Source organism: Rhodofomes roseus (assembly GCF_022264815.1).
Source record: "Rhodofomes roseus strain CIRM-BRFM 1785 chromosome Unknown C8Q71scaffold_12, whole genome shotgun sequence".
NCBI lineage: Eukaryota > Fungi > Basidiomycota > Agaricomycetes > Polyporales > Fomitopsidaceae > Rhodofomes > Rhodofomes roseus.
The window spans coordinates 968,603-992,294 of record NW_025952968.1 but is presented as its reverse complement, the minus strand read 5'-3'; the positions used below and the strand labels follow the sequence as shown (position 1 = coordinate 992,294).

The 23,692-nt window shown below is 56.7% G+C and overlaps 11 protein-coding genes across 11 annotated transcripts; 4 read left to right on the top strand and 7 right to left on the bottom strand.

Moving 5' to 3' along the window:
* Nucleotides 1–86: 86 nt before the first annotated feature.
* C8Q71DRAFT_724466 (small-subunit processome) lies at nt 87–1,315 on the bottom strand (the record flags this gene model as incomplete). Its single annotated transcript, XM_047921637.1, has 5 exons — nt 87–353; nt 405–604; nt 652–868; nt 925–1,038; nt 1,097–1,315. The coding sequence occupies 5 exons, from the start codon at nt 1,313–1,315 to the stop codon at nt 87–89; spliced, it is 1,017 nt and encodes a 338-aa protein (XP_047778283.1).
* A 167-nt stretch (nt 1,316–1,482) lies between these two features.
* On the bottom strand, nt 1,483–2,941 carry C8Q71DRAFT_101733 (uncharacterized protein). The gene is made up of 3 exons (XM_047916263.1): nt 2,451–2,941; nt 2,318–2,390; nt 1,483–2,261 (listed from the first exon to the last, which is right to left on the bottom strand). Exons 1-3 carry the CDS (start codon nt 2,856–2,858, stop codon nt 1,720–1,722), a joined length of 1,023 nt encoding a protein of 340 aa, XP_047778282.1. The 5' UTR covers nt 2,859–2,941; the 3' UTR covers nt 1,483–1,719.
* Nucleotides 2,942–2,956: 15 nt separating this feature from the next.
* C8Q71DRAFT_763911 (PLC-like phosphodiesterase) lies at nt 2,957–5,049 on the bottom strand. The gene is made up of 9 exons (XM_047924039.1): nt 4,777–5,049; nt 4,658–4,730; nt 4,585–4,608; nt 4,441–4,529; nt 4,340–4,382; nt 4,252–4,284; nt 3,975–4,199; nt 3,660–3,919; nt 2,957–3,603 (listed from the first exon to the last, which is right to left on the bottom strand). The coding sequence occupies exons 1-9, from the start codon at nt 4,888–4,890 to the stop codon at nt 3,373–3,375; spliced, it is 1,092 nt and encodes a 363-aa protein (XP_047778281.1). The 5' UTR covers nt 4,891–5,049; the 3' UTR covers nt 2,957–3,372.
* A 225-nt stretch (nt 5,050–5,274) lies between these two features.
* Nucleotides 5,275–5,820, top strand: C8Q71DRAFT_709222 (phosphatidic acid phosphatase type 2/haloperoxidase; the record flags this gene model as incomplete). Its single annotated transcript, XM_047920670.1, has 2 exons — nt 5,275–5,453; nt 5,511–5,820. Coding segments are annotated over 2 exons (489 nt in total), but the record flags the coding sequence as incomplete, so codon positions are not given.
* Nucleotides 5,821–5,940: 120 nt separating this feature from the next.
* Nucleotides 5,941–7,125, bottom strand: C8Q71DRAFT_858737 (kinase-like domain-containing protein; the record flags this gene model as incomplete). The annotated part of the gene is made up of 2 exons (XM_047927551.1): nt 5,941–6,846; nt 6,901–7,125. 2 exons carry the CDS (start codon nt 7,123–7,125, stop codon nt 5,941–5,943), a joined length of 1,131 nt encoding a protein of 376 aa, XP_047778279.1.
* Nucleotides 7,126–7,435: 310 nt separating this feature from the next.
* On the bottom strand, nt 7,436–10,453 carry C8Q71DRAFT_102525 (eukaryotic translation elongation factor 2). The gene is made up of 8 exons (XM_047916265.1): nt 10,391–10,453; nt 10,273–10,335; nt 10,019–10,219; nt 8,621–9,966; nt 8,111–8,557; nt 7,939–8,053; nt 7,660–7,887; nt 7,436–7,598 (listed from the first exon to the last, which is right to left on the bottom strand). Exons 2-8 carry the CDS (start codon nt 10,316–10,318, stop codon nt 7,489–7,491), a joined length of 2,493 nt encoding a protein of 830 aa, XP_047778278.1. The 5' UTR covers nt 10,319–10,335; nt 10,391–10,453; the 3' UTR covers nt 7,436–7,488.
* Nucleotides 10,454–11,123: 670 nt separating this feature from the next.
* On the top strand, nt 11,124–11,906 carry C8Q71DRAFT_858735 (acyl-CoA N-acyltransferase; the record flags this gene model as incomplete). Its single annotated transcript, XM_047927550.1, has 2 exons — nt 11,124–11,598; nt 11,656–11,906. The coding sequence occupies 2 exons, from the start codon at nt 11,124–11,126 to the stop codon at nt 11,904–11,906; spliced, it is 726 nt and encodes a 241-aa protein (XP_047778277.1).
* A 97-nt stretch (nt 11,907–12,003) lies between these two features.
* Nucleotides 12,004–14,206, top strand: C8Q71DRAFT_763898 (SUR7/PalI family-domain-containing protein). Its single transcript, XM_047924038.1, has 3 exons — nt 12,004–12,434; nt 12,485–13,447; nt 13,501–14,206. The coding sequence occupies exons 1-3, from the start codon at nt 12,206–12,208 to the stop codon at nt 13,992–13,994; spliced, it is 1,686 nt and encodes a 561-aa protein (XP_047778276.1). The 5' UTR covers nt 12,004–12,205; the 3' UTR covers nt 13,995–14,206.
* On the bottom strand, nt 14,207–16,264 carry C8Q71DRAFT_763895 (Arginase/deacetylase). The gene is made up of 9 exons (XM_047924037.1): nt 15,580–16,264; nt 15,362–15,522; nt 15,081–15,309; nt 14,888–15,021; nt 14,817–14,836; nt 14,736–14,756; nt 14,605–14,683; nt 14,503–14,543; nt 14,207–14,441 (listed from the first exon to the last, which is right to left on the bottom strand). Exons 1-9 carry the CDS (start codon nt 15,994–15,996, stop codon nt 14,323–14,325), a joined length of 1,221 nt encoding a protein of 406 aa, XP_047778275.1. The 5' UTR covers nt 15,997–16,264; the 3' UTR covers nt 14,207–14,322.
* A 130-nt stretch (nt 16,265–16,394) lies between these two features.
* C8Q71DRAFT_709695 (WD40-repeat-containing domain protein) lies at nt 16,395–20,273 on the bottom strand (the record flags this gene model as incomplete). The annotated part of the gene is made up of 13 exons (XM_047920699.1): nt 16,395–16,953; nt 17,039–17,093; nt 17,152–17,376; nt 17,789–17,906; nt 17,964–18,636; nt 18,690–18,845; nt 18,874–19,064; nt 19,104–19,122; nt 19,174–19,345; nt 19,397–19,426; nt 19,481–19,556; nt 19,611–19,959; nt 20,074–20,273. The coding sequence occupies 13 exons, from the start codon at nt 20,271–20,273 to the stop codon at nt 16,395–16,397; spliced, it is 2,823 nt and encodes a 940-aa protein (XP_047778274.1).
* An 899-nt stretch (nt 20,274–21,172) lies between these two features.
* Nucleotides 21,173–23,552, top strand: C8Q71DRAFT_763890 (WD40 repeat-like protein). Its single transcript, XM_047924036.1, has 10 exons — nt 21,173–21,267; nt 21,325–21,774; nt 21,835–21,983; nt 22,035–22,084; nt 22,137–22,377; nt 22,444–22,570; nt 22,624–22,735; nt 22,787–23,008; nt 23,068–23,233; nt 23,289–23,552. Exons 1-10 carry the CDS (start codon nt 21,189–21,191, stop codon nt 23,445–23,447), a joined length of 1,755 nt encoding a protein of 584 aa, XP_047778273.1. The 5' UTR covers nt 21,173–21,188; the 3' UTR covers nt 23,448–23,552.
* The last annotated feature ends 140 nt before the right edge of the window (nt 23,553–23,692 follow it).

The window sequence follows — 23,692 nt, the reverse complement described above, 5'->3', positions numbered from 1 at the left end:
ATCATGGGACATTCATGTACACTCAGCACAATATTAACCTCCAAGGAAGCAATCCCATCATCTTGTCAAGATATACAGTGCATGGCTCACTTCTTGCGCTCAACCCTCCACTTGTACACCCTCGGCTTCCACGTCTTCTCGTCTACCTTCTTGGGCCGTCGCTCACTCATGTCGTCGTCGTCCGCATCGTCGTCGTCATCATCATCCTCGACCTGCTCGACTCCCCGGAGCTTCCGCGCCGTTCCCTTCCCCATAATAAGCTTCTGCATCTCGAGCTCCCTCTCCGCGTATCGCAACTGCCGGTCTCGGAACAGACGTGCTGAGAGCTCCTTGAGTAATCGTGTTCGGTGCTCCTAAGAAGATAATCAGAACGAGCCGGACGTAAGCAGAGGGCCAAGACATACTGCCGCAGCCTGCCTGCGCTCTTCCTCTGCGACCTCATCTGCCTTGGCGTCCTTCGCTACAGATTTTCTGCGCTTCTTCTTGCTCGCGACATCCTCTTGAGGAGCTTTCCATCCGAGGTCTACATCCTCTGAGGCGTCATCCATGTGGACGTCATCCTCTTTCTGTTGTTGCTTGTGAGGCGCAGAAGCATATTCTCGAGCTGGTATTTTTGAGTAAAAGCGCAAACGAAGGACTACTTGAACTCACCCTCCTCCGCGCTCTCCGCAAAGAGAATATGATTCTTCCTAGTGCCTCCGGTCGACTTCCGTCGCTTTCCAGATGGTGCCGCAAGAATTCCTGCTTCCCTCAAGGCCCCAAGCTCCTCCTCATTCAGGTCCTCAGCGTCTCCCTCCTCTTCGGCGGTAGGGTTCCGCTTGAGCAAGTCCGCAAGGGCAGTCAGCTGGTTCTTGAGCTTCTCAATTTTCTGCAGCAAAGCCATGAGTACTAGGACATCCGGGTCGAGATCCTTGCCATAGTCACCTTCAGCCCTGCCGTCCGCATCGTCCGCAGATAATTCTCATCCTGTGATTTCAACACCTTCACAATATCCACTGGGAGCGCCTCATTCCCTCTACTCTGCATATGCACGCCCCCCTGAAGCACGCGAACACTTCAGCAAAGCCATCGCCAACCAGGACCATTAACGACGCACCCTCGTCTGCTGTCTGTTCATCGCAAAGTAAAACTCATCCTTGTTGCGTTCCGCTGCCCTCTGGCGCAGGCGAGTGATCCTGTCCTTCTTGGAGTGGTAGTCCCGCGCACGTAGCACATAGTCCTTGTGCTTTTCGAGTATGCCAAATTTTGCGCGGTGCGTGAGCTGGGAACGCTCTTTGTGGTTGCGACGGTGCGTCGAATTGCGCAAAGATGACATGATGGAGAAGACTGAGATATAGAGGGTGACGACAGAAGAGTGCAGGCCAGACGACCTCGCTGTGGCTAAACAAGGACCGGAAGGAATTCTTGGCTTGACCCGTCGGGTGCGCAGATCGAGATCTCGCATTTACTGACCGCCAGTCATGTGACTGAATATCCAAGCTGCCATGCAGGAAGATGTAGGAGCAGAGCTAGATACAAAGACCACGTATGCAGAGCTGAGAAGCTATCGTATTAACCGATTATATATATGTCGTAACTGTCTTTTGGGGTAGTCCGTCAGTGTGAGCAACGGACACTGGTGCATCATTACATGTCAGTCACACCAGAGGAGCAAAGAAACGAAAACAATAAGTTATTCATAGGGCTACGATCCACACCAGTGTCCCCGAGAATCCCAAATCAGCCCATCCCGTTTATCCCAGGCATGCCCCCCTCCATGGCGGGGCCTATTGCATGCGGCGGGGGCGGCAGTCCAGCCACAGGGCCCTCGAGGTACAACCGAATCAGTACGCCCTCCAGCGCCGCCACCGACGCTGCCGGATAGCTATACGTCCGCGCCTGATCCCTGATGCTCCCAAACAGGACGCTCATCCGCTCCCAGCGCTCTTGCTCGAGGTCGTGCGCCTGCGGGGGCATCCCGGGGTGCATCGGCGCGGGCATGGATATCGCAGATTGGAAGGAGGGGTGGGAGAGCGGCCCTGCTGGTGGCTGGGGTGGGGGTGGTGCGTGGTCGGGCGGCGTGGAGGCGGAGGATGGGCCGGCGACTGCGTTTGTGGGCTGCAGGTTGGCAGGGGCGGCAGGTGGGCTGCTAGAGGACGCGCCCCCGTCCGTGCCGTCCCCGTTTCGTGCTCTTGAGCGGGCGTGCTCTGCTTGCTGCCTCCGTCCCCGTTTCGTGAAGGGCAAGTTAGCCAGTCCGATCTCATGGGAGTGTTCCTCGATGTCTGCAAGCTGGTGTCAGGACAAAGGAACAGCGCGGCACAACGCAACGCCCACTCACACATCGCCCTGACTTCAGGCGTGTCAAAGTACGTCTTGTAGCTAATCGACGCCGGACAGCCAATCCCCTCGAGCTACCTTATCCATTCTGACACTGAGCCTCCCCCCGCCCGCACACTCATCCAACCACGCACCTTTCTGCTCGGCACCTTCCTCACCCTGTCCGGATATTTCTTCACGTACTTCTTGCGCCCGCTGCGCGAGTGCCGCGCGCACACGAGCTTCGTGTGGTCCTTGAACCGCGGCGGGACGGCCTTGCTCCCGTGCGTGTCGCCCTTCACGAACTCGATCATCTTCGTCTCCTCCTCTCGCTGCCGCCACTCCTGGAACGCCGCCATCGTCGGGAACAAGAGCGTATACCCATCGTCCGCGTCACCTGAGCCATACGGGGCCTTCTTCGGGGTCGCATTCGCGTTCGGCAGTGGCTGCTGTGGTTGGTCTGTGCGGGCACCCAGCGCCTGGGACAGGGAGGACTCTGCGTCGGACGCCTTGTCGGGTGTCTGCGGTGCGAGAGGCTGCAGTCGGAAGCTCTGGAAACTCATTGCTGCAGAGGCGGCGAGTCGAGTGTGGCCCGAGAGCGGCCCCTGGTGGCTGCACAGAGTGCAGATCCGTTCACGGCCACAGCGTCCCGACCCCGCCCCTTGGATCAATGTCACATTCGGTCACACATGTCACGTGCGGGTCCCCCTCTCCTCCTCCTCCTCCTCCTCCTCACACATACTAACTCACGAGGAGGCCGTGGCGCTCTGCAAGCAGACAAAGGAAGAGGCGTTGACGGAGGCTACGTCGGAGGAGGAACGTGCGGAGATCATGACGCACTGGCCCTGGGACGACATGGAGAAGGGAAATATGTGTGATGAATCGAGCTACAGACTGCAGCAACAAACTTAGTTTGTCGTTAGAATGTACGAGATGAACGCTACATGCAGCAGCATGAATTTGTGTGGAGGTGTCCAGTAAATGCATTAATGGAACGCGTCCGAATATGAAATGCGTAAATAGTCCATGTCGATATGAGAGATCCCCCTGGATCTTAGCTGAGCACTATTAGCACGGTTACACGATGTTCAAAGCGCCGAATAGCAACCCGCCCGCGACTGCAGCAACGGCAGACAGGTGCATTGTGGTGACGTGGAAGCCGATGGCACCAGCATTGCTCGAGCTCGAGGAAGTGCTGGTGCTACTCGCACCGCTGGATACAGGGGTGGCAATGTTGGAGGGGGTATAGGTGACACCGTTCGCGGTTGCAGCGACTTCGAACACGGAGCCGCCGCCATATTCGTAGAACTGTCATTGACGGACGATCAACACCCGTTCCGTCAGAGCCAGAACGCGAGACTTACATCCACGAGCATGAAGTTGGGGTTTCTGCTGTACTGCGCAGCACACTCCGTGACCTGCGCGCCCAGCGATCCCGTACCACTGGCGGCATTTGTCTTGTCAGCGTCTGACTTGTCAGGAACCAGGACCCCGAGGTATTCGTCATCCAAGAAATGGTTGATGAGGTACATCTGTTCCTGGGAGTTACCCGATGTCCGGTTCACGTTGCAGTCGAACGTCGTCGTCGTCAAGTCGTATGCGGTCTCCCAAACGTTGCTGAACTCTGGAGCACAGAATCAATACCAGGTTCAACGATCATCTCGCAATACGGAACGTACCGTCGATCAGATACGGGACACTTGTGTAGTCGGCTTGAGTGGTCAAGAACACAACCAGGCGTTTACCATTGTCGATGAGGTCTCCAAGAGTCGGCCAGTTGGTGTAGGTCAAGCTCGCTGATGTCGGCGAGTAAGCCAGTGTGTCGAGGCCGACTGCCTTGAAAACCGTGTCGTATTGGGCCGGCGAGAAGTTGTCATAAGAGTTCACAATGAGAAGAGATACGACTAAGGGCTGCGGCGTGAGACTCGACAAGAAATAGGCAGCTGTTGTTCTGACCTTCGTTGGGGTTGCTATCCATCCAGCTCTTCACTATATCATTATGATCTCATCATCCAGTTCTCTGAGTGAGCATCGAGCCACGTACCGCTCTGCAAGTAGGTTTGTAGAGTACCGCCATTGAGAAGCAGCTATGGTCAATGGACGGTCAGCATGCACGGCCGTCGGTCCTTGGGGAGTAGAGCATACGCATGATGTGTGACAGAGTTGGATTGTGCCGCTCTCGTTGTGTGTCTGCATCTGTAGCATCCGGATACCATCCTCGAGCTGTTGTGTGACTGATGGACAGGCCTGTCAATCATCAATCGACTCACGGACGCCCGACTAGCGCACCGTTGACATCCTGGTTCGCGGCAGCTGACAAGACAGTTAGCCTGTGTGCAGGAAATCGACTGGCTTCACACACGATTTATGCTCGAGACAGCGTACGAGTCGTGCGCTCCGACGAAGGTGACGTTGCCGAAGGAGCGGTCGCATAGCTACGTACGTGAGACAGGGTCGTCGACGCGTCGAACGGGGACATACCTCTGAGTGGCCATTGCAGGTGGACGCGCGGCGGACGGCGGTAGCGTGGACGAGGGCGGTGGGGAGAAGGAGAGCGACAACGGCCCGCGTTAGACGTCCGACGGAGAGGCGCATGGTGGTCAGACGGGGAAAAGAGAGAGGGTGGGCACGCCTGGCGCGCTGGGTAGATGAGCGGAAAAGAAGGTGTTACGAAATGGTACACCGCACGTCGAGAGCGGCTCGCAGTAGCTGAGTAGGCCGACAGCTGCTGTCCTCTCAGGCCTTCTTCCACGCGCCACCCGCAGCGATCGCCTCAGATCCATCGGGCCGCGTCGCTCGCGTCTCAGTCTGCCTGCGTGCCACCACCAGCCCGCCCTGGCCGTCTCTCGCCTCCTCCTACGCCCATGGCGGAACCTCGAGAGAACACACTCAAGACATATGGTCTTCGCTTCCTTGACAAGGCGAGCACGCGCTCCCTTCCTCAGCCGACGTGGTCACTCACCAAAGCATCCGGCATAGACCCATACGGTCGTCACGGGCATCACCGCCTGCTTCGTCCTCTACACCCGCTCAGCAGGCGTCGCCTACTTCGCCGCCGGCGCCGTGCTCTGCTCAATGTCTGTCAAGGTCATCAAGCGTTGCATACGCCAGCCCCGCCCGGTCCAGGTCATACGTGGCAAGCACAAGAAATCATACGGGTGGGTGTACTCTCCAACCCCGAGCGAACGTTCATCAACTTCCCCTGTCAAATCTAGCATGCCCAGCACGCACTCCGCCACCATCACGTTCTTCGCGACCTACATCGCACTTGCCTGTCTAAACCTCCCCATACATCGCTCACTACCGTCAAGCCCGCTCACTCGGGTCCTGCCAATCCTCATTTCGATACCCTGGGCTGTGACCATCGTCGTCTCCCGCATATGGCTCGGCCATCATACTTTACCACAGGTCATAGCAGGTTGCGCGTGCGGCCTCGTTATGGCGCCGCTCTGGTTCAGGCTATGGACACACGGAGCCAATGACTACGGTAGGGCAATAGAGCACGCCCTCTTTGGTCAGCGTTGACTAGATCTACTGTAACATGTCATATTCTCGCACAGACTACTTACCGGTGTATCCCTCGACTGGTGGCTGAGGTCCGCAGGCAGATATCTCTGGACCGGTGACAACGGTGAGTCCGCTCGTTCATCCAAGCAGCGGTCCCAGTATAGAGCCCTTCATGTACTCTTCTGTCCCCTCACTCCCCTCGACGAGTAAGTCCACGCCCTGCTTGACTACCTCTCTCACTTTCTCCCTCCCCTCCCAACCTACGACCGGCGTCCACGCCACAAGATGTGCCCCAACATGTGTCAGCGCTCTTCTCGCCACACCCAGGTTCGCACCCGCACCCGCACCCTCCCTATACGCACGTAAGAACGCGTCTATCACGTTCGACGCCGCCTCCCTCCCGTCCGGCTTGAACTCGCAGATGACATGCAGCTCCGCGACGAACTGCCCGATGTCCAGTCCCGCCAGCCCCGTCTTCGCCATCTCCCAGTCAATCACAGACACACTCTCCACCGCCACTCCTCCCGACGCGTCACCCGCCTCCGCCAGCGAGACGAGCACGTTGCCCGGCCAGAAATCGCCCATGACGACCGTCTCCGTCGTCTCCAGCATCGCCCGCTCCGTCTCCCCCGCCACCTCCGCGATCCTCGCGAGCTCGCCCTGGCTCACCTCCAGCGGCGGGTCCGCCAGCACAGGCGGTGCGCCCCCGGTGAGCGTCGACACGAGCCTGCCATACGTGACCAGCGCCGACAGCCTCTTCCCCTCCTCGTTCCGCCCAAAGAACACTGTGGCCCCGCTGTCCTCCTTGCCGCGCGCGTGGAAGCGCGCGAGGAACCCGCCGAGGGCGTGGCCCACCCGGCGTGCCGCCGCGGGTGGGAGCGCTCCGGCGATGAGGGCCTGCTTGAGGGAGAGGCCGTGGGCGCCGCAGTCGCTCATGATAATGACGTGCGCATTTTCGTCGAAGCGAAGCACTTCGGGGACGCTGACGGGCGGGTCGGGCGGGAGCGTGGCGCGGATCTGGCGCAGCGCGGTGACTTCGTAGACCTGTCATGAAGCGTCAGTGAGTCTGAGCTTGTCGGTTCGGGTGAGTCGGTTCACCTGTCGTTCCAGCGAGAATGCCATGTCCTCCATCCCCGGGACGTACGGCTTTCCATGCTTCAGGATCACCGTCGTGTGGCCGTTGTATGGGGTGCGCAGGCTCAGCCTGTAAGTGAAGTTCCCGAGACCCCCGCTCAAGCGCGACACGTCTCCACTGTCGAAGGGAGTACCGGAGATGTATGCCCGAACTCCTTCCACAGTAGCCAGGTCGTTGATCTCGGTCATGTTGCGTGCTGTGCTGGTGGTAAGAGATGGTGTTGCTGAACGTCGTCCGTCAAATTTCGAAGCAGACGCATTGCAGTCATGTCTACTCATTCACCGGTACCGATACGAATTAACATGACACGTCGATCGGAAGCGCGATCGACAGCCTCTTGGCACTTGTACGGAGCCGCATGTATACAGAAGACAGCACCACATCCAGGCACACAACAGCAGCACAACATCCATCGATACATGATACGGAGAAAAATGCATTCGTGATCATCGAGTGTACAACATCGTGAGAGCTAGTGGGAGACAACAGACACACGTAGGAAGGCGTAATGAGACATTCGTTGGCTTCTGCGGGTTGTAACCATCCTCTCCTTACAGCTTGTCGTAATACGTGTCCAATGACGGGATATCGGGCTTGAGACCCTTGCGTGTACGGATACCCCTGACGAGCTCCTCGAGCTTGCTGCCCTTTTCGAGGGGCGCTGCGAGCGAATGGTGTCAGTTCTCGGTAGATCGATGCACAATGACCGTTGGTGTACTTACAGCCGTTCATCAACTCCCAGTGGTCGAACACGGCCTGGGGGAAGGCCTGGCCACCGGTATGTGCGCGGAGCTCGCCGTTGAAGCCGAACGACTCCGTGACGGGCAAGTACGCCTTGACCGTGAACATCGGCGTGCCAACACGTTGCTCCTCGCTGAAGACCTGGCCACGACGCTTGTTGAGTACCGAGTAGATACCGCCAATGGCGTTTTCAGGGCACTGAATCTCAACTGTGAATCGTGTCAGACACGTCAACAACAGGGTTGTACACTGAGACTTACCAACGTAGACGGGCTCCTGGAGACCCGGCGTCGCGAGCAGGCAGGCAGCGTAGCAGACACGACGACATGTAGGGATGATCTGTCCACCACCACGGTGAATGGCATCGGTGTGGAGCTACGAACACAACATGTCAGCACTTTACTCATAATATTCCATTGGACTGTAGCTTACCGTCACATCGAGGATGTTGAAGCGGACACCACGCATGATCTCCTCAGCACAGACACCCTCCTTGGTCGCCCACTGGAACGCCGCAACGCACGAGTCCTTGATTTCGTTGAGGTACTGCACACCCTTCGTAACATCGACGAGCACGTTCGGGCCAGTCGTCTCGGGACCGAAACACCAGATCTTCCGCGCATCGGTGACGTCCCAGCCGTACTCGTCCGCGAGGATACGCGCGCGGATCTTGTAGTCGTCACGGGCGTTGATCTTGCCGGCCTCGATGGCGAGCGAAAGCTCCTCGTCGATCGGCATCGCCTTGGCGTAGAGACGATTGTGCTTGTTCTGCGACTTCGAGAGAGCGACGATCGTGGACTCGGCCTTAACGGTCTCCTTGTAACCAACAACGGGGTCGGAGATCTTGAGAGGCACACCAGCGTGGTCTTCTTGGAGATCCTGGCAACAGAGCCCAGTCGGATATGAGTAAAGGCAACAGCTTGGATAACATAGCGAACGTACCTTCAAGCAAATCTCCAAGTGAAGCTCACCGGCACCGGCAACAATGTGCTCACCGGTGTCGTTGATCCATGCCTGGACACACGGGTCGGACTTCGAGAGACGCTTGAGACCCTCGACGAGCTTGGGGAGGTCAGCGGCATTCTTGACCTCGACAGCGACCTGCACGACAGGAGACACGGAGAACTTCATGACCTTCATGTTGTGCGCCGTCTCCGACGAAGTGAGAGTACCGCTCTTGAGCAGGAACTGATCGACACCGACGAGACCGACGATGTTACCAGCCGGGCAGTCCTCGATCGGCTCGATGTACCGACCCATCATGAGAACCGTGCGCTGCACTGACTTGATGAATAGGTCGTCCTTCTTGCCCGGGACGTAGTTGGGACCCTGGATACGAATCTTGGGGCCAGCACGGACGGTACCGGAGAAGACACGACCGAAGGCGTAGAAACGACCCTTGTCGGAGGTCGGCACCATTTTCGAGATGTAGAGGACAAGGGGACCTTTGGAGTCACAGTCACGAATACCGATGGCGGACTCGTCGTCCATGGGGCCCTCGTAGAGGGTCTCCACACGGTAGCGCTGGGCGGTCTTGGGCGAGGGAAGGTTGATGACTATCATCTCCAGGAGGGAGTCACCGGCGGGCAGGAACTTGCGCATGACGACCTTGAGGAGAGACTTGCCCTCGAGGTCTCGCTCGTCCTGAGCGAGCTTGACGTCGAGCTTCTCGAGCATCGGGCCGATGGCGTCCTTCTTGAAGTTCATGACGGCATCGAATATCTTAAAGATGGGGTCGAGGACGAACATGTTGAACGCACGCTCGAGGGGCTTGCCGTCGTTGTCAGTGCCCTTGCTCGTCCACTTGCGGGTGGCAGGGTTAAAGTAGTTGTCACCCCAGAGCTTAGCCATCATCTTCTCCTTGTCAACGCCGAATTTCTTCGAGTAACGGCTGGCGAACTGACGGAGCGTGAAGGCCCATCCGTGAAGACCGGAACCAAAGGCGATGGTACCCTTCTCCGGGTAGACCTGGACATCACCGAGCACAGCGTCGTTGTACGTCGAAATGATGACGTTGACGCTTTCGATGGTACGACAGAAGGACTGGAAGAGCTGCTCCTTGTCGACCTGCAACTCAAGGAGGGCACGGTCGACCTTGTTGATGATGACGACAGGCTTGATACGCTCAGTGAGCGCCTGACGGAGCACGGTCTCCGTCTGCACGCAGACACCCTCCACACAGTCGACAACGACAAGGGCACCATCTGTGACACGGAGCGCAGCCGTGACCTCCGAAGAAAAGTCGACGTGCCCCGGGGAATCGATCAGGTTGATCAAGAACTCAGTGCCTGAGTACAATTGGTAAGATACACGAGGCGAGCCAGCGGCATCTACACGCACCGTCGGTCTCCTGCTTGATAGCGGAGACATCTTCCTTGTCGACCTCAAAGTACATAGAGATGGCCGTGGACTTGATCGTGATACCGCGCTCCTTTTCGTCGTCTCTTGTATCCGTAAACCGCATTTCGCCCGCCTTTGCGCCAGCGATAATACCCGCCTTGGAAACCAGGGAGTCCGTGAGCGTGGACTTTCCGTGGTCGACTGTGAGACAATGAATGACATGTATCAAGGAGCACTTCACGACTGAGACATACCATGAGCAATGACACTCATGTTACGGATGTTAGTGGACTTGTCCATAAGTCCCCGGATCTGGTCTAAACAGCATATCGTCAGTTTCGATCACTGGAACAGTTTTTGTGTTCTACTCACCTACGGTGAAGTTACTGGCATCGTAGGAGGTAGAAATTAACTTCAGAGCACAGAAGCGGGAAGACGATTTACGTACACCATGTTGACTAGATTTTACAGGTAAAAACACAGAAAAAGTAGGGATTGATACACGCGACGTCCGCAATGGAGGCCGCAGAGAGAGGGGCAGGAGAGGACGTCGCAGGCAAACCTGGTCTGTACACTGAGTGGAGGCGGAAAGTTTTGTGAGCCCGTCCGGCTTATCGATCACTTCAGGGCAGGCTCATTACCGCGAGCACGTGCACCCGCCGAGACACAGCCGCGCCCTCGACGCGCTCCCGGTCCCGAAAGTCGTGCACTGTTCGACCCACCTCTCGTCCGCGATGTATTGCATTCTCTGGCAGTCAACGTCAACGCGTATCTTTGAGTCACAATACTGCTCAACTGTACCTCTTGACTCCAGCTGCGTTGATTGTGAGGATGACACTCCTTGCCATAATTTTCGGCCCTACTCGCGCGCTCCAATTCCATGAGACTCAGAGCAACCACATCGAAGAAACGACGTGTGCGTCAGCGCTGAGGAATCTATATGGTTGTAAGTGTACCGACCATGAATCGGTATTAGCACGTTGGATGAGCACAGCCCGGTTTTTTCGACTGACTCGACTGACTCGACTGACTCCGACTGACGTTGATTATGTAGGCATGTATATGTAGGCAATTGATGTCTCCGCATTTGCGACCCACCAGCATCATGCCCTCGAAATTGCACCCTCTGCAAGTCAACCCCACTACTGGTGAGCCGTATTTACGGCTGCCGAGTCCTCACGACAACATCATCATAACCCCTCCGCGGATGAGCGATGTGGACGCAGCCATGCGCAACCTAAACGATCGCAAGGTCGTCGACTGGCTCTCATCGCCACCGTACCCGTACCTCCAGTCTCACGCGGAAAGTCGGTTGACGATGGTCACAAAAGAGTCGGATGCCATCCTGGCAGACTTGGAGGCGGATGACCCAGAGCAGTCCGGCGGTTCGTTGAAGATCGTGGGGGCCTGCCCAGTGCATGCCTTGCGAGAAGTGGCGGAGGACGGGACCGAGACACTCATCGGCGACGTGCATTTACGTCGCTGCGCATTGGTGCACGAAGGCGCCGAGCAGACCGTGAGCTGCGAGGAAAACGCAGCACGCGCAGTCGGCGACCCGTCCATCATCTGGTGTGCCGGTGGTAAGTCGTAGTGTTTTCTTACCCGACTGCCCATACTGACGGTGCGGGTGATGGCAGACTGGTTGGCTAGTTCTCACCATGGACGAGGCATAATGAGTGCCGCGTTCCGCACGCTCATGACGGATTGGGCAATCCCAAGGATGAACGTACGAGTCATGCGTGTCGAGACCTACGCGGAGAACGTAGCTAGTGCGCGTGTCTTTGAGAAGTTTGGTTTCGTGCAGGAGTGTATTGCGGACGACGTGATCGTGACGAACACTGGAGTAGTACGGCGTGGAATTCGTCTCTTGTGGTGGAAACATCCGTAGAGGACGAATATATTCCGTTGTTGTCTCTCGGAGCATCCAATTCTGGTCTGCGCAGGCAGCAGGCCGTGTATGGAGAGGAGACTGTTCCTGTACATGCGGTCACCTGCCAGATCGTGTCGAGGGGGACGGCCTGCGGGCGCTTGCGTGGGAGAGTGGCAAATTGGCACTGGCATCCGCACACCGCCTTGCATAGGCAACACTTCTCCGTCGGCGTCGAGGACAACCTCGACCGACGCAGCTCTTTCACCTTAACCATCACATAACCGCCCTTGCGGATTGTCTAGCTCTCGACTTCCGCCATGGGTATCTTACGGCCTGCAACACCAGGATTCCTGGTCACTCTCATCGCGACTGGCCTCCTCGCCGCCGTTACCTTCTCCGTTCCTTACATAAAATCCATCTACTTTCTCAAGGCGACAATCAACATTGACAACACGAACGGCACGTTCACATTCGGGACTCTGGGCTACTGTATGGAGCTGTCAAATGGGACGACATGTTCGAAGCCGTCGGTGGGCTACGAGCTCGGTAAGTCTCTGTTGAAGTCCAGTTTGGAAAGCCCCTGATCAGCGCGTCAGACGTGAATTCCTTGCTCGGAGACAAAACCGCCATTCAGATCCCTAACGTGCTCGTCAAGTGGATCACCTATGCGCTCGTCCTACACGTCGTCGCCCTCATCCTCTCAGCCATCTCCGCCGTGTTCGGGCTCCTTGCGCATGTCCGCGAGATGTCCATGGCGTACTGCAGCTCCTTCATCTCCGGCTTTGCCGCGGTCGTCACGCTTGTTGCCTTCATCTTCGACATCGTCCTCTTCTACGTGACCAAGTCCCGCATCAACAGCGAGGCCGGTGGTTCATCTTCGCTCGGCCTCGGCGTCTGGCTCACGCTTGCAGCATGGTTACTGCTCTTCTTCGCGGGCTGCTTCTACACTGTCGGACGATGCTGTATCAGGCGCCGTCCGTCAAGCTGGGTGAAAGGGCGGAATGCTCCCGAGAACACATATGCAGAGCAGATGCGCCTCGATGCCGTCAAGGCTGAAGCAGATCGCAAAGCCCGACAGAAGCAGGGCGAGATTGGCTTGCCTGCATTCCAGGAGATCGACCAACTACAGCCCCTCGCGGGACACACGGACGAGGAGTACGTCGACGACGGCGACAAGATCATTCCTCTCTCTGACGCGCAGAACGCTGGCGTTGGTGGTTACAGGCGACAACCGAGCCAGACTAACCGTCAGTTCCCTGGTGGCTACGCGCCAGCACCAGTGGGCACGCGGGCGGTAGACTACAGCAACGCATCTCCTGCGACATCCACTGTCTACCCTCCCCAGTCTTCGCCGCAAAACCCCAGGAGGCAAGGCAGCGGACACACGCAGGGCACTTCTGGATACGCTCCCTCGACATACAGCAACTCTCCAGGTGTGGCAGGTGTGGGAGCCACCGCTGCAGGCGCCGGCGGTTACCTTGCCGCAGGTGGCTATGGCCACACGCAGCAGGCAAGTGCTGCGAGCCAGAACTACGGACATGGGCAAGGGGTTTCTTCGTGTACGTGTTCTCATACCCTCTGTCTTTGTCACCCCGCTCACGCCCTCCTGCAGATTACCAAGCTTCACAACAGCCGTACAACTCGAATTACTCCATGCCGCGCACGGACACACCGTACGCTGCTCCCCAGACACAAACGTTCAGCCCTGACAACTACAATAGCACGGGGTATCTTCACGGCGCAGCGCCGACAACCACCTCGCCCCCGCCCGCCGGAGCGACTAACCCATACTACAGTAGCCACTCGCCTGGGCCGCACCAGCAGGACCGCAGCTATACGCTCGGCGGTGACGGGTACGGCGCCGCGCATGACACGGCGTACTACGACCCGTACGCATCGCACTACACAACACCCTCGCCCGCGCCACTAAACACGAATGTCGCGCACGGGCATCAAATGCGCTCGCCGACACAATTATCGCATTCGCCCGTCGGCATGCCTGAGCCGCACGAGCACGAAGCGAGCTATTCGGATAGTCCGCCGATGTACGACGCCGCCACGGCGCAGCCACCCGGGATGTGGTCAACGAAGTCCGGGAACCGGTAGTACTTGACGCTACGTGCCTTCGACTGTCTTCTTCTCCTTGCATTCGCGTTACCCCCATCTTGCTCGCGGACTTACATGATAATATTTATGGTTGTCACTTAATGAACGAGGCTTTTATGCAGCCGTCTCGTCGCTTCAAGCTCGGTCACGACACAATGTATTACTAGAAACGTGGATCTCATGAAATTGGACAGTCCTACGACAGCACAGCGTGCGACGTTCAGTTTTGTGCGCTTTCTAGCGGCCGCTTTGGAGTGGTAAGCGTTTCTGATAAGTTCTAAGTACTGACAGGCACCTGGAGTGACGGAAGCTGATCACAGCAGTTCTATCACAGCTCATCTCTTGCGCCCCATGAGCGCGAGGTAGGTGCCTTCGGTGGCTCCTGGGTGAGGAACATCGACAGGAAGTCGTGCACGATGTCGGCCGCAGCAATCCCGGTGATTTCAGCTGGCCGAATCATCAAATGTCAAACAGGGTGACGAACATGCTGCTGCAGGGCAAGACATACCGTTGTCATATGCTGGCGCGACCTCGACGATATCTGCACCGCTGTAGCGGGGCCAGGAACTCGTTGAGGTTCAAGGTGAGTGTTTGAGCATAGACCACTTACACGAAGTTCAGACCTGCAAGGCCGCGGATGATACGCTTGACCTCGCGGGTCGTCCAGCCTCCTGCTTCAGGAGTACCAGCTACAGGACGCTGTGAGAGTCAGCTCGCGGAGCTGCAAGAGCAAATACTCACTAGCTGGTGCCAACCCGGGATCTTCGACGATCAGAATCAGTTTCAAGTCCTACATCCACGCCGGAGAGGTAAAGAGCGTACCGATGACGTCGATATCGAGGCTGCATGCAGGTCGGTGGGTCTGGAGGTAGCATCTGAACTGTTTAACTTACCTGAGATACACAGGAGAGTCGCCGATACGGTCACGAATGCGCTTGATGATCGCATTCACTCCGTAGTCATCGATGTCATCCGACGAGATGAGCTGGAATCCGACAGACTCGTCGTTCTCGATATCGCCGTATCCCTTTTCCAAGAGGCAGATGTGAATCAAGGTCCGCCTTCGGTAGCGACCGGTCCACTTACTTGAAGCTTGCAACGGATGCCGGCGTGGATGCTGGTGTTGGTCATGAGGCCTTCCTCCTGGGCGAGATAGAAGAATGTGCCGTGCGTGACACGCGACTGCTCCGTGGTTGTGCCGGGGTATGCAGGCCAGGTGTCCAGGTGCGCATCGAAGTGGATGACAGAGACTGGCCCATACACTTTGTTGAGGGAGCGCAGGATAGGGAGCACAATAGTATGATCGCCACCCAGTCTATAACTGTTCAGCACGGTGCACACGAGCCGGCTAAGATGGTGCTACTGACGTGATTATGCGAGGGTGCTCCTTGCCATCCTTTGCGAATACACGGACGGCATTAGAACGGGCTGGTGAGTCGTTGCTTCCAACTGCCCTGGCTAGCAAGCTCGAGTATGCCACCTCCATCTGATCGACTGCGAGAGCATTGTCAAATGGGCTCACAGGCACCTACATAGTACAGTTCTCAGCAATCCGATAATCTCTCACGAATGGAGATGCGCTCACATCGCCACAGTCAATGATCCTCGATCCCAGTTCATATGGGTTCACCTTCCACGCCAGAGTGTACCCGCGGGTATCCCTCTGTCTCCTGCTTCCTGAGCGGATAGCGTACGGCCCAAAGCGTGCCCCAGGACGGTAGGTCACCGCCGTGTCGAATGGCATGCCCAGCACTGCGATGTCGAAGTCCGCGGAGGGGTCTTCGAGACATCGGCTGTACGGAAGGTGGGAGAACGACAGAGGTCCGGAGAAGACCTGGTCGATTTGTTTCCCGTACTTCTTCAGCCAGGCATCAGAGTCTGCAGGATCATGGCCCGTCGTAGGACTAGCAAAGTCGTCAAGCGGGATCTGGTCGCGATGTTCGTGTGCGACCACCAGAGCAGCTGAGACGAGCAGAGCAAGACCGGAAAGCCTCGTGAACATGATGGACAAGGTCAGGGGACAAGCCGGCGCACACGAACGTTACGGTGGTTGTGTACTGTATATGAAGGACTCCAGCTATCTCTGGCGCCTGATAGGGTGAACATGTCCGAGAAGGACGAGACTGTGGGATTCGCGAAGACGATCATCCAAGCTCCCCCGCTGCTTGCGATCGTACATCTTTGATTCAGCCGCCCGCCTCACTCGGCCCCCCGACGCGTCCACCCTCATGTGACCGCGCCTGAAAGGCGCGTCCCGACCAAGGCTCGACTCTTCTAACCGCCGCAGTGTTGAGATGAAAAGGTCGTATAATTTACTATAAACGTGACATGGAGCAATACTGTACAGACTACTATAGCACATAAGCATACCAGTACTCAACAAATAATACAGAAATGCTATCAGTAGCTTGTGCTCTTCCTGGAGGCCCGCAGAGGGATGACCTCCCACTGCCTCCTCAGCTTCGCCTTCGCACTGGCCGCATCTACCTCCTCCTTCGCAAGCGCCAATACACGCACCTCACGTCGACGTTCCGGAGAGTCGTCAACCTCGCCCTCCTCTGAGCGCTCCTGCTCCAGGATCTCGTCCTCCCTCAGGTCAACCTCGCCGCTCGCGAACACAGTCTCAGGCGTGGCGCTCGATGCAGGCCTCAGTGCACCGAACAGTGACAACGGTGTCGTGATCGCGCTCGTGAGCAGCTGGGATGCGTCGTCGATGATCCCGCGGGGCTTGCGAGCGGGAACAGCGGTAACCAGGAACGTCATCTCCTTCCAAGCTTCCCATGTTTTGCGTTCGGGGCCGGGTTTGGGATAGGAGGGATCCGAAGCGAAGGTGACTGCGATGTTCTTCGTCTGGCGGTCATACGAGAAGCGAGGGAGCGGGTGGGAGTAGGAGTTGGGGAACGGCTGCAGGACGGGACGTCGGTGGCGCAGCACGAGACAGTCGTCTGGTATCGTTCCGCTAAGCGAATGAAGGGCATTCCGAGCGAGATAGTCGCAGCGCACCTTCGATATCAATAGCATGACCAGTGCTCCTCGAGCATAACACTCCGGAAGTGTCAATGAAGAAGACCTGGTTGTCCGCAGCCGGGTCGCGCATAGCTTCATTGTCGAGGGTCTCCGTAAACGATCCGGAACGAAAGCAGCGAATGAAACTCACAGTCCACCAACGAAGTCTCGTTCTCCGTGTACAGGATCATCTGCGTCCCATCATCCGCCCATCCCATCTCCACATCCAGGAGGCGGCCCGTCGCCACAGAGCGGATGATGAAGTAGCCCGGCGGAAAGCCATAGAGGTTCAGGTCAGCGTTCATAGCGACTGGGAACTCAGTGTTGAGGTGGGATTCAGTCGGGGTGAGCCGCATGGTGTCAAAGACGGCGGAGCCTTGTTGTGAGTGAGATTCTGCACAGGGGCGATGTAACGGAGACTAGAGTTCGGTCACGCAGCAGTGCCTCATACATATGCACTTCGCAGTTGGTCCTATTGCGTCCAAGCGCCGACGCTGCTGCGCCGCAATTCCCATTTGACCTTGATTCGACATCGAGCCCGAGTACAGTGCCAAGGGAATATTAGAAGCAGATTGCAGGACCTTTGAGTGTCGGCCAAGTGACCGCAATGCCGCAAGGACCCGAATGACGTCCGTGTGGGTCCAGAGACTAATCCAGCCATGATACAAATACATCTACAATGCCCAATACGCAATGCTATATGCAAAGTCAATGCAGCACCTCCGGGCCTCACGCTCATGATGCATAGTGCTCATCATCCGAATCGTCTGAGTATCCTCCAAATCCACCAGGCATCCTCCGTTGCCGAGAACGCAGACTTCGCGCACTTTCTGCATGGGGCAGCTCCTGCTGCTGCTTCTCTACGTAGTCCTGTAATCGGTTATTCATCTTCGACAGGCCTTTCCACTGTGAGAAACATCCGCGATGAGCGACTGAACCTGAATCAACTCCGTGGCCGCTTACCTCATGCCGCGCAATCGTGCTGCCTTCTCTATTGCCCCAGCGTGTGCCTAGCCACCCAGCACTCATGAGCACCGGCTGCTCACAATGCCAGCTAACGTCCCGGACACAGGTCTTCGTTTTGTGCGCCGTATGCAAACCAGGCGGGTCAGGGCCCGACGGATCGAAGCTCATCGGAAGCGTCTGCGAGCGGTCGAGCACTTGCACGACGCGGCCGTCCAACGACCAGATATGAATCCGCCCATCAGAGCTGCCCGAGTAGATGTACTGCTGGCCGGTTGTCTCCGCGGGGCTGAAGTGGCAGCGGATGAGCGTGCGGAGGACCTCGTGGCCCGTGTACTGCATGACGCTGCAATCGAGCGGGTGCGCCTTGTACTTCGGTCTTGGATACGAGCCGCCGCTGGACGCTGAGAGTGAGTCTCGGGAGGCATGCGAGAGTCTGCGGAGGGGGACCCACCGGTAGTCGAAGTGAGGGACGCCGTAGTGTGTCCGCTCCACCCGCTCGAAGTCGTCGTTCGAGCGCATCATGCGGAGGTCCCATAATCGCAGGACTTGATCTTTGCCGTTGGAGATGACGTAGCGACCGTCGCCTTTGGCTGAGACGTAGGTGATGCCTTCTGTATGGCCGATGAGTACACCAGAAGGTTTGGGCGAGGCACCGAGTGATCGTCGATCCCTGATGGATGAGATGAGTGTTATGGCCCACGCAGCTGGAAGGGCAGTACGTACCAAACCTTAATGAAGGTGTCGTCCGACGCGCTTACAAGGATGTTTCCTGATGCCGTATCGGCCCAACAACAACTGTTCACATCGTCTGTATGTGCCTGAATCTTCACGGTTCGCTGATCAGCGATCAAATCGTACACTGTCCAGAAGGTCAATGAGCTGCTGTCTGAACACTCTAACCTTGTACTTGCCGAAGATCATGCTGCTACCTCCTGCGATGACCTCGTTGCCGTCAGCAGAGAACTTGCAGCTCCAGATGCCGAAATCGTCCTCATAGTCCCATACTTGATTGCCTGTCGACTCGCCAAAGCGGATGGGATGTTGTACTGGCGACGGATCCAGTGTCGTAGTCATATATACCGTGTTAGACTGCATACCCTGTCAGCATAAGGCCGGTCCACCACACGATGTGCTCACTATTGACGCGTAGATCATCCTGTGACATGCTTGTCAGAATGCATTCAGCTGACTATGTGCGCAGACTGACCTTTGATTATCAGGGCTGAGGTGTGAGTCCGTGATTGTCCAGCGACCAGGGTTGGCTGGGATTGTCTTGATTACCTTCATGGACGTAGTATGTCCGTGCCGTTCGTTCCGTGTTGCCTCCACGTTCCGTTGGCTGAGGGGCGCAGTCGTATCATACACATGAAGGCGGAAGTCTGCGGGATACATTCGTGTGTGCTCCCATCATATGTGTGATAGAGACGCACCTCTGACACATGTGTAGTAGAAGGTAGAATCTGGCCTCACGTTAAGGACGAGGCCATGCCATGCAACACAGAATCAGCACACACCCGATGAATATTGCCCGACGTAAGCGTTGGCAGCATACTGTGCCACAGCCGTGCCGTTTGAATTCGGCAGTAGCTCCTGGACACCCCTCAGTCAACTTACATTTATGTGACGGAGACGTTCTGTACATACATTTGCCAAGTCTTCCTTATATGCAGGCCGTATTCGTGTGCCCCTGTTGAGCGCAAGCCTAGCGATGTTGTTGTCCTTCTTCCGTGACTTCAGCTGATGCTTTAGCCTCCCAAACTCGCCGCCCATGAGAAGCTGAAGGCCTTCTTTCTTAGGCTCCTTAATCTCCGGCCACCAATCCTGCGTGCGATCCCACTTGCCACTGTGACCATAGTGATTGAAGTACTCGTCTTCGTCGTCTTCGTCTTCGTCACGGTCAGCACTAGTTACAGGGACGCCGCGAGAGAAGCCGAGGAGTCGCTGAACCTGCGCCAGAGTGTTGCTGTCCAAAGTGATGGTCGTCGGCTGGCCGCTATTTGTGGAACCAGAGCCCCTAGTCTGGCCTTGTCTCTGCTCGGCCTCTTGCATGTTGATCAAGGCTGCTCACTGCCGTCAGCACGGGCGCATTGCATGGACGTTATCACACTTACCATTCAGAAGTGTCCCGACATCCGTCTCCTCGTCAAAGCCACCTTCCTCCTCTTCGTCATCTTCGTCATCTTCGTCTTCGTCTTCGTCTTCGCCCTCTTCGATCTCGAAGTCAAGATCCTCTGGGCCGTCATTCCCCTCGACGTATGCGTCGGGACCAGCGTACGCATCGTCTTCGATGCCGGTCAATGCGTCCATAGCGACATCCTGATTCCTGTCGGTGTGGGATTCCATGCGGACGGCAGGGGAGAGGCAGGGGCGGGGGAGGGACTGACGGAGGGCTGAGCAAGCTTGGAGCGATCGTGCGACGGTCCGGACGTATGTCGGGCACCCACTCGATCGCCCGTCTTATCTCATCAACAGCCGCCCATTGTCCGGCCGCCTTCAGACTGTCGACCTGCGTGTACTCCCTCAGAAACATCTCTATAGGTGTGCAAATGAGGCTGACAAGACAGAGTCGACTTCACACTTCAGTCACAGCTGATTGTGTCCGCGAATTTGGATGACTTGAGCAGACCAGAATGCCGGCTTTCACTGATTTTCGAAAGAACCGAGTCTGGCCAGTCACGTAGGACAGGAATCCGCAGAAAAACTTCCCGTATGTTCGGAGTAGCCAGATCACCCATTGCAGACGGGTGAGGAAAGCGAAGACGTCGAATGCGTGTCACAATGAGGCGTCCTTACTGTACACTTGACGAGAGCCATACCGCAACATGCATCCCAAGGATGTGTGGGAGATATACAGAGAAGGTTCATAGCCTTGGACAGTAGATGCAGAACTGTGGGTCCCCTCCGGAGACGGCCGACCAGTGGTAGGAGTCCGTAAGGCGAACCGTGGTTACCATGCCTGGGCCTTTGATTTGTCCCGACTAATCGTGCCATAGGGCGAAGTAGTCTCCAGTCCCTGAAGCAATCGGATCCGCACAATGCACAGCTGAGCACAGATGTGTAGTTCTTGGCTGAGGCATGAGAGGCAGGGAGGCGGACGTTGGCAGCAAATTGAACGCGTCCAGGAGCGACGCGCCTAGGTACACGCGCACGTGATCGATTGGAGGTGGCGGCTTTGGCGGACAATGCGCTTGCCCTCCCTTCCGTACCCTACCCTCTCCAGCCATGGCCAAGATGGTGCCTCCTATCAAAATCACGGCAGACGATGTCAACTGCCTCATACACGCGTACTTTGAAGACTCAGGCGAGTGCCTTTACCCTCGTGTGTCACCTTGTTGACGTGAATCATCATCACGCGCAGGTTTCCAACATAGCGCTTTCGTACTTCGCGCGGAGGGCCAACTGAGCAACTCCCCAAATTTCACTCAACATGTGCCGCGCGGTGAACTTGTAGAGCTTCTCAGCAAAGCACTGCTCTACGCTGAAGTGGAAGCCCACTGGAAGGGCACTGGCATGACCGCAAACTGCAGAAGCCCATTCTCTCTGCTCGAGCGTCATGTCTGCTCACTCGATCCCAATGTCGCTGGGCCGAGCGTTCCTGATCAAGCGAGCCACGCTATGGAAATAGACCAGCAGGCCCCTCAGCCGCACGCAAACGGCGCGGTCGGCATGAACGGCACAGCTGACTCCGTAGCAAAACGCAAAGCTAGTACACCTACTACTGAAGAAGCGCCCAGGGAGAAGCGTGCCAGAACTGCTCCTCCAGACGAGAGCATGCAAGTCGATGGTGTCGCACCATCCACAACAGAGCGTGAGAGATACTTCCTTGTGGGGTCTGGCCGCTGTCTCATTGCTACCGGCGGTGCAAAAGCTAAACAGGATCATAAGCAAACGGCATCTTCCGCATCTTCTGAGCACGCTGAATCGAAGAAGTCGTCCAAGACAAAGCGGCAACCTGGTCCTGCGGACGATGTCACACCCTCGAATGTCGTGAGCCTATTGAAAGGTCACAAGACTGAGGTTTGTGGCTATTCGCGCACCGTCTTCATGTCTACTCATGTCTGGTGGTAGGTCTTCGTGTGTGCTTGGAACCCTACAAAGAAGAACACACTCGCGTCAGGGTAAGCCACCAAGGCTTGTGCATTTGAGTTATATCCAATTGACAGCGACCAGATCGAGGGATACTGTTGTGCATCTATGGAACGTACCCGACTCGAAGCCACCCGCGTCACCAGTACCACCGAAGATCGGCCCTCCGATGACACTGTCATATCCTTCACAATCGGAACAAGGTGACCTGACCTCATTGGACTGGACACAAGATGGATCCCTGTTGGCGATCGGCTCTTACGATGCCATTCTGCGCGTCTGTTCCACGAGTGGCGAGCTGTACTTCTCGCACACACAACACGAGGTGGGTCGGCATGGTAGGCTTCTGGTTCCGCCGCTAGACTGATGTGATGGGTTGGGCGGTGAGAAGGGACCTATATTCGCTACGCGGTTCTCCAAGTCTGGCCGGTGGCTCCTTACAGCAAGCTTAGACGGTACGGTATGCGTCTGGGACATTCATGAGAAGAAGCTGCATAAGCAGTTCCAGTGTCATAAAGGTAGCCTGGCCTATATTGAACTCCCTCCCTGCGAGACTCATCCGTCAACGTAGACTGCTGCTTGGATGTCGATTGGCTCACCGACGATATTTTCGCAAGTTGCGGTGCCGACGGCAAAATTCAGATCATGAGCCTAGCGCATGCAAGACCTCCGAAGACATTCATGTACGTCCATCCGCTATCTAGATAATGGACGAAACATGACAAGGGCCCCAGTGGTCATACCACCGAGGTGAATCAGATCAAATGCAGTCCTTCAAGGTCAAGGATAGCATCATGCTCTGACGACCGCACCGCACGGATATGGAACATCGAAGACATCGTGTACAACCGTCCTCCAAATAACGACGTAGTAGTGCTGAGAGGGCACTCTCATACTGTCAGCTCAATCGCGTGGTCTCCGGTAATCACGGAGGGCGACCATGAAATACTGGCCTCGTGAGTAGTCTATGTACATTCGTCATCTGGCAACTATCGCTGACGCAGATGCTCGGCAGCTCTTCATTCGACGGGACATCGCGCCTATGGGACAGCGTCACCGGCGAATGCTTGCGTGTCTTCCAGGATCACAAGCGGCATGTGTATGCACTTGCGTTCAGTCCGGACGCGCGGTTCTTCGCCACTGGAGGTGCCGATGGCTGGCTTCATGTGTACGATGTCAAGGTGAGTAGTAGTGTGAACGAATGACCGATCGTTTGACCCTCATTATTCGCGGCAGGCCCGTCAGAAGCGCTGGTCTTGGTATGCAGGCTCGGAGAAGCCTGGAATCTTCGAGATCGACTGGCAACAATCTGGGAACATCAACCGGATGGCGTTGGCCCTCGAGTCGAATGAGGTCGGCGTAGTCGACGTTACGCGGGTACCGCTCCTCCAATAATTCACCCTATGTCTGTATGCATCTGTCTGGGACCACCGCTACATACTGTACCACTCCTGTAGTCATTTTGTGATACCTGCAATATTTATTCTGCTATTTACATACTGCAGAGGGGTGTCGGAAAGGTTTGGGACCTTCTCGATCTCGGATCTGGGTTCGGGAATCGGGATGAGAGCCATGCCGCCGGGGTACGTGTGATGTCACGCGCGCCGCCGAACGAATGCGCGGCGGGGCATTTCATCTCC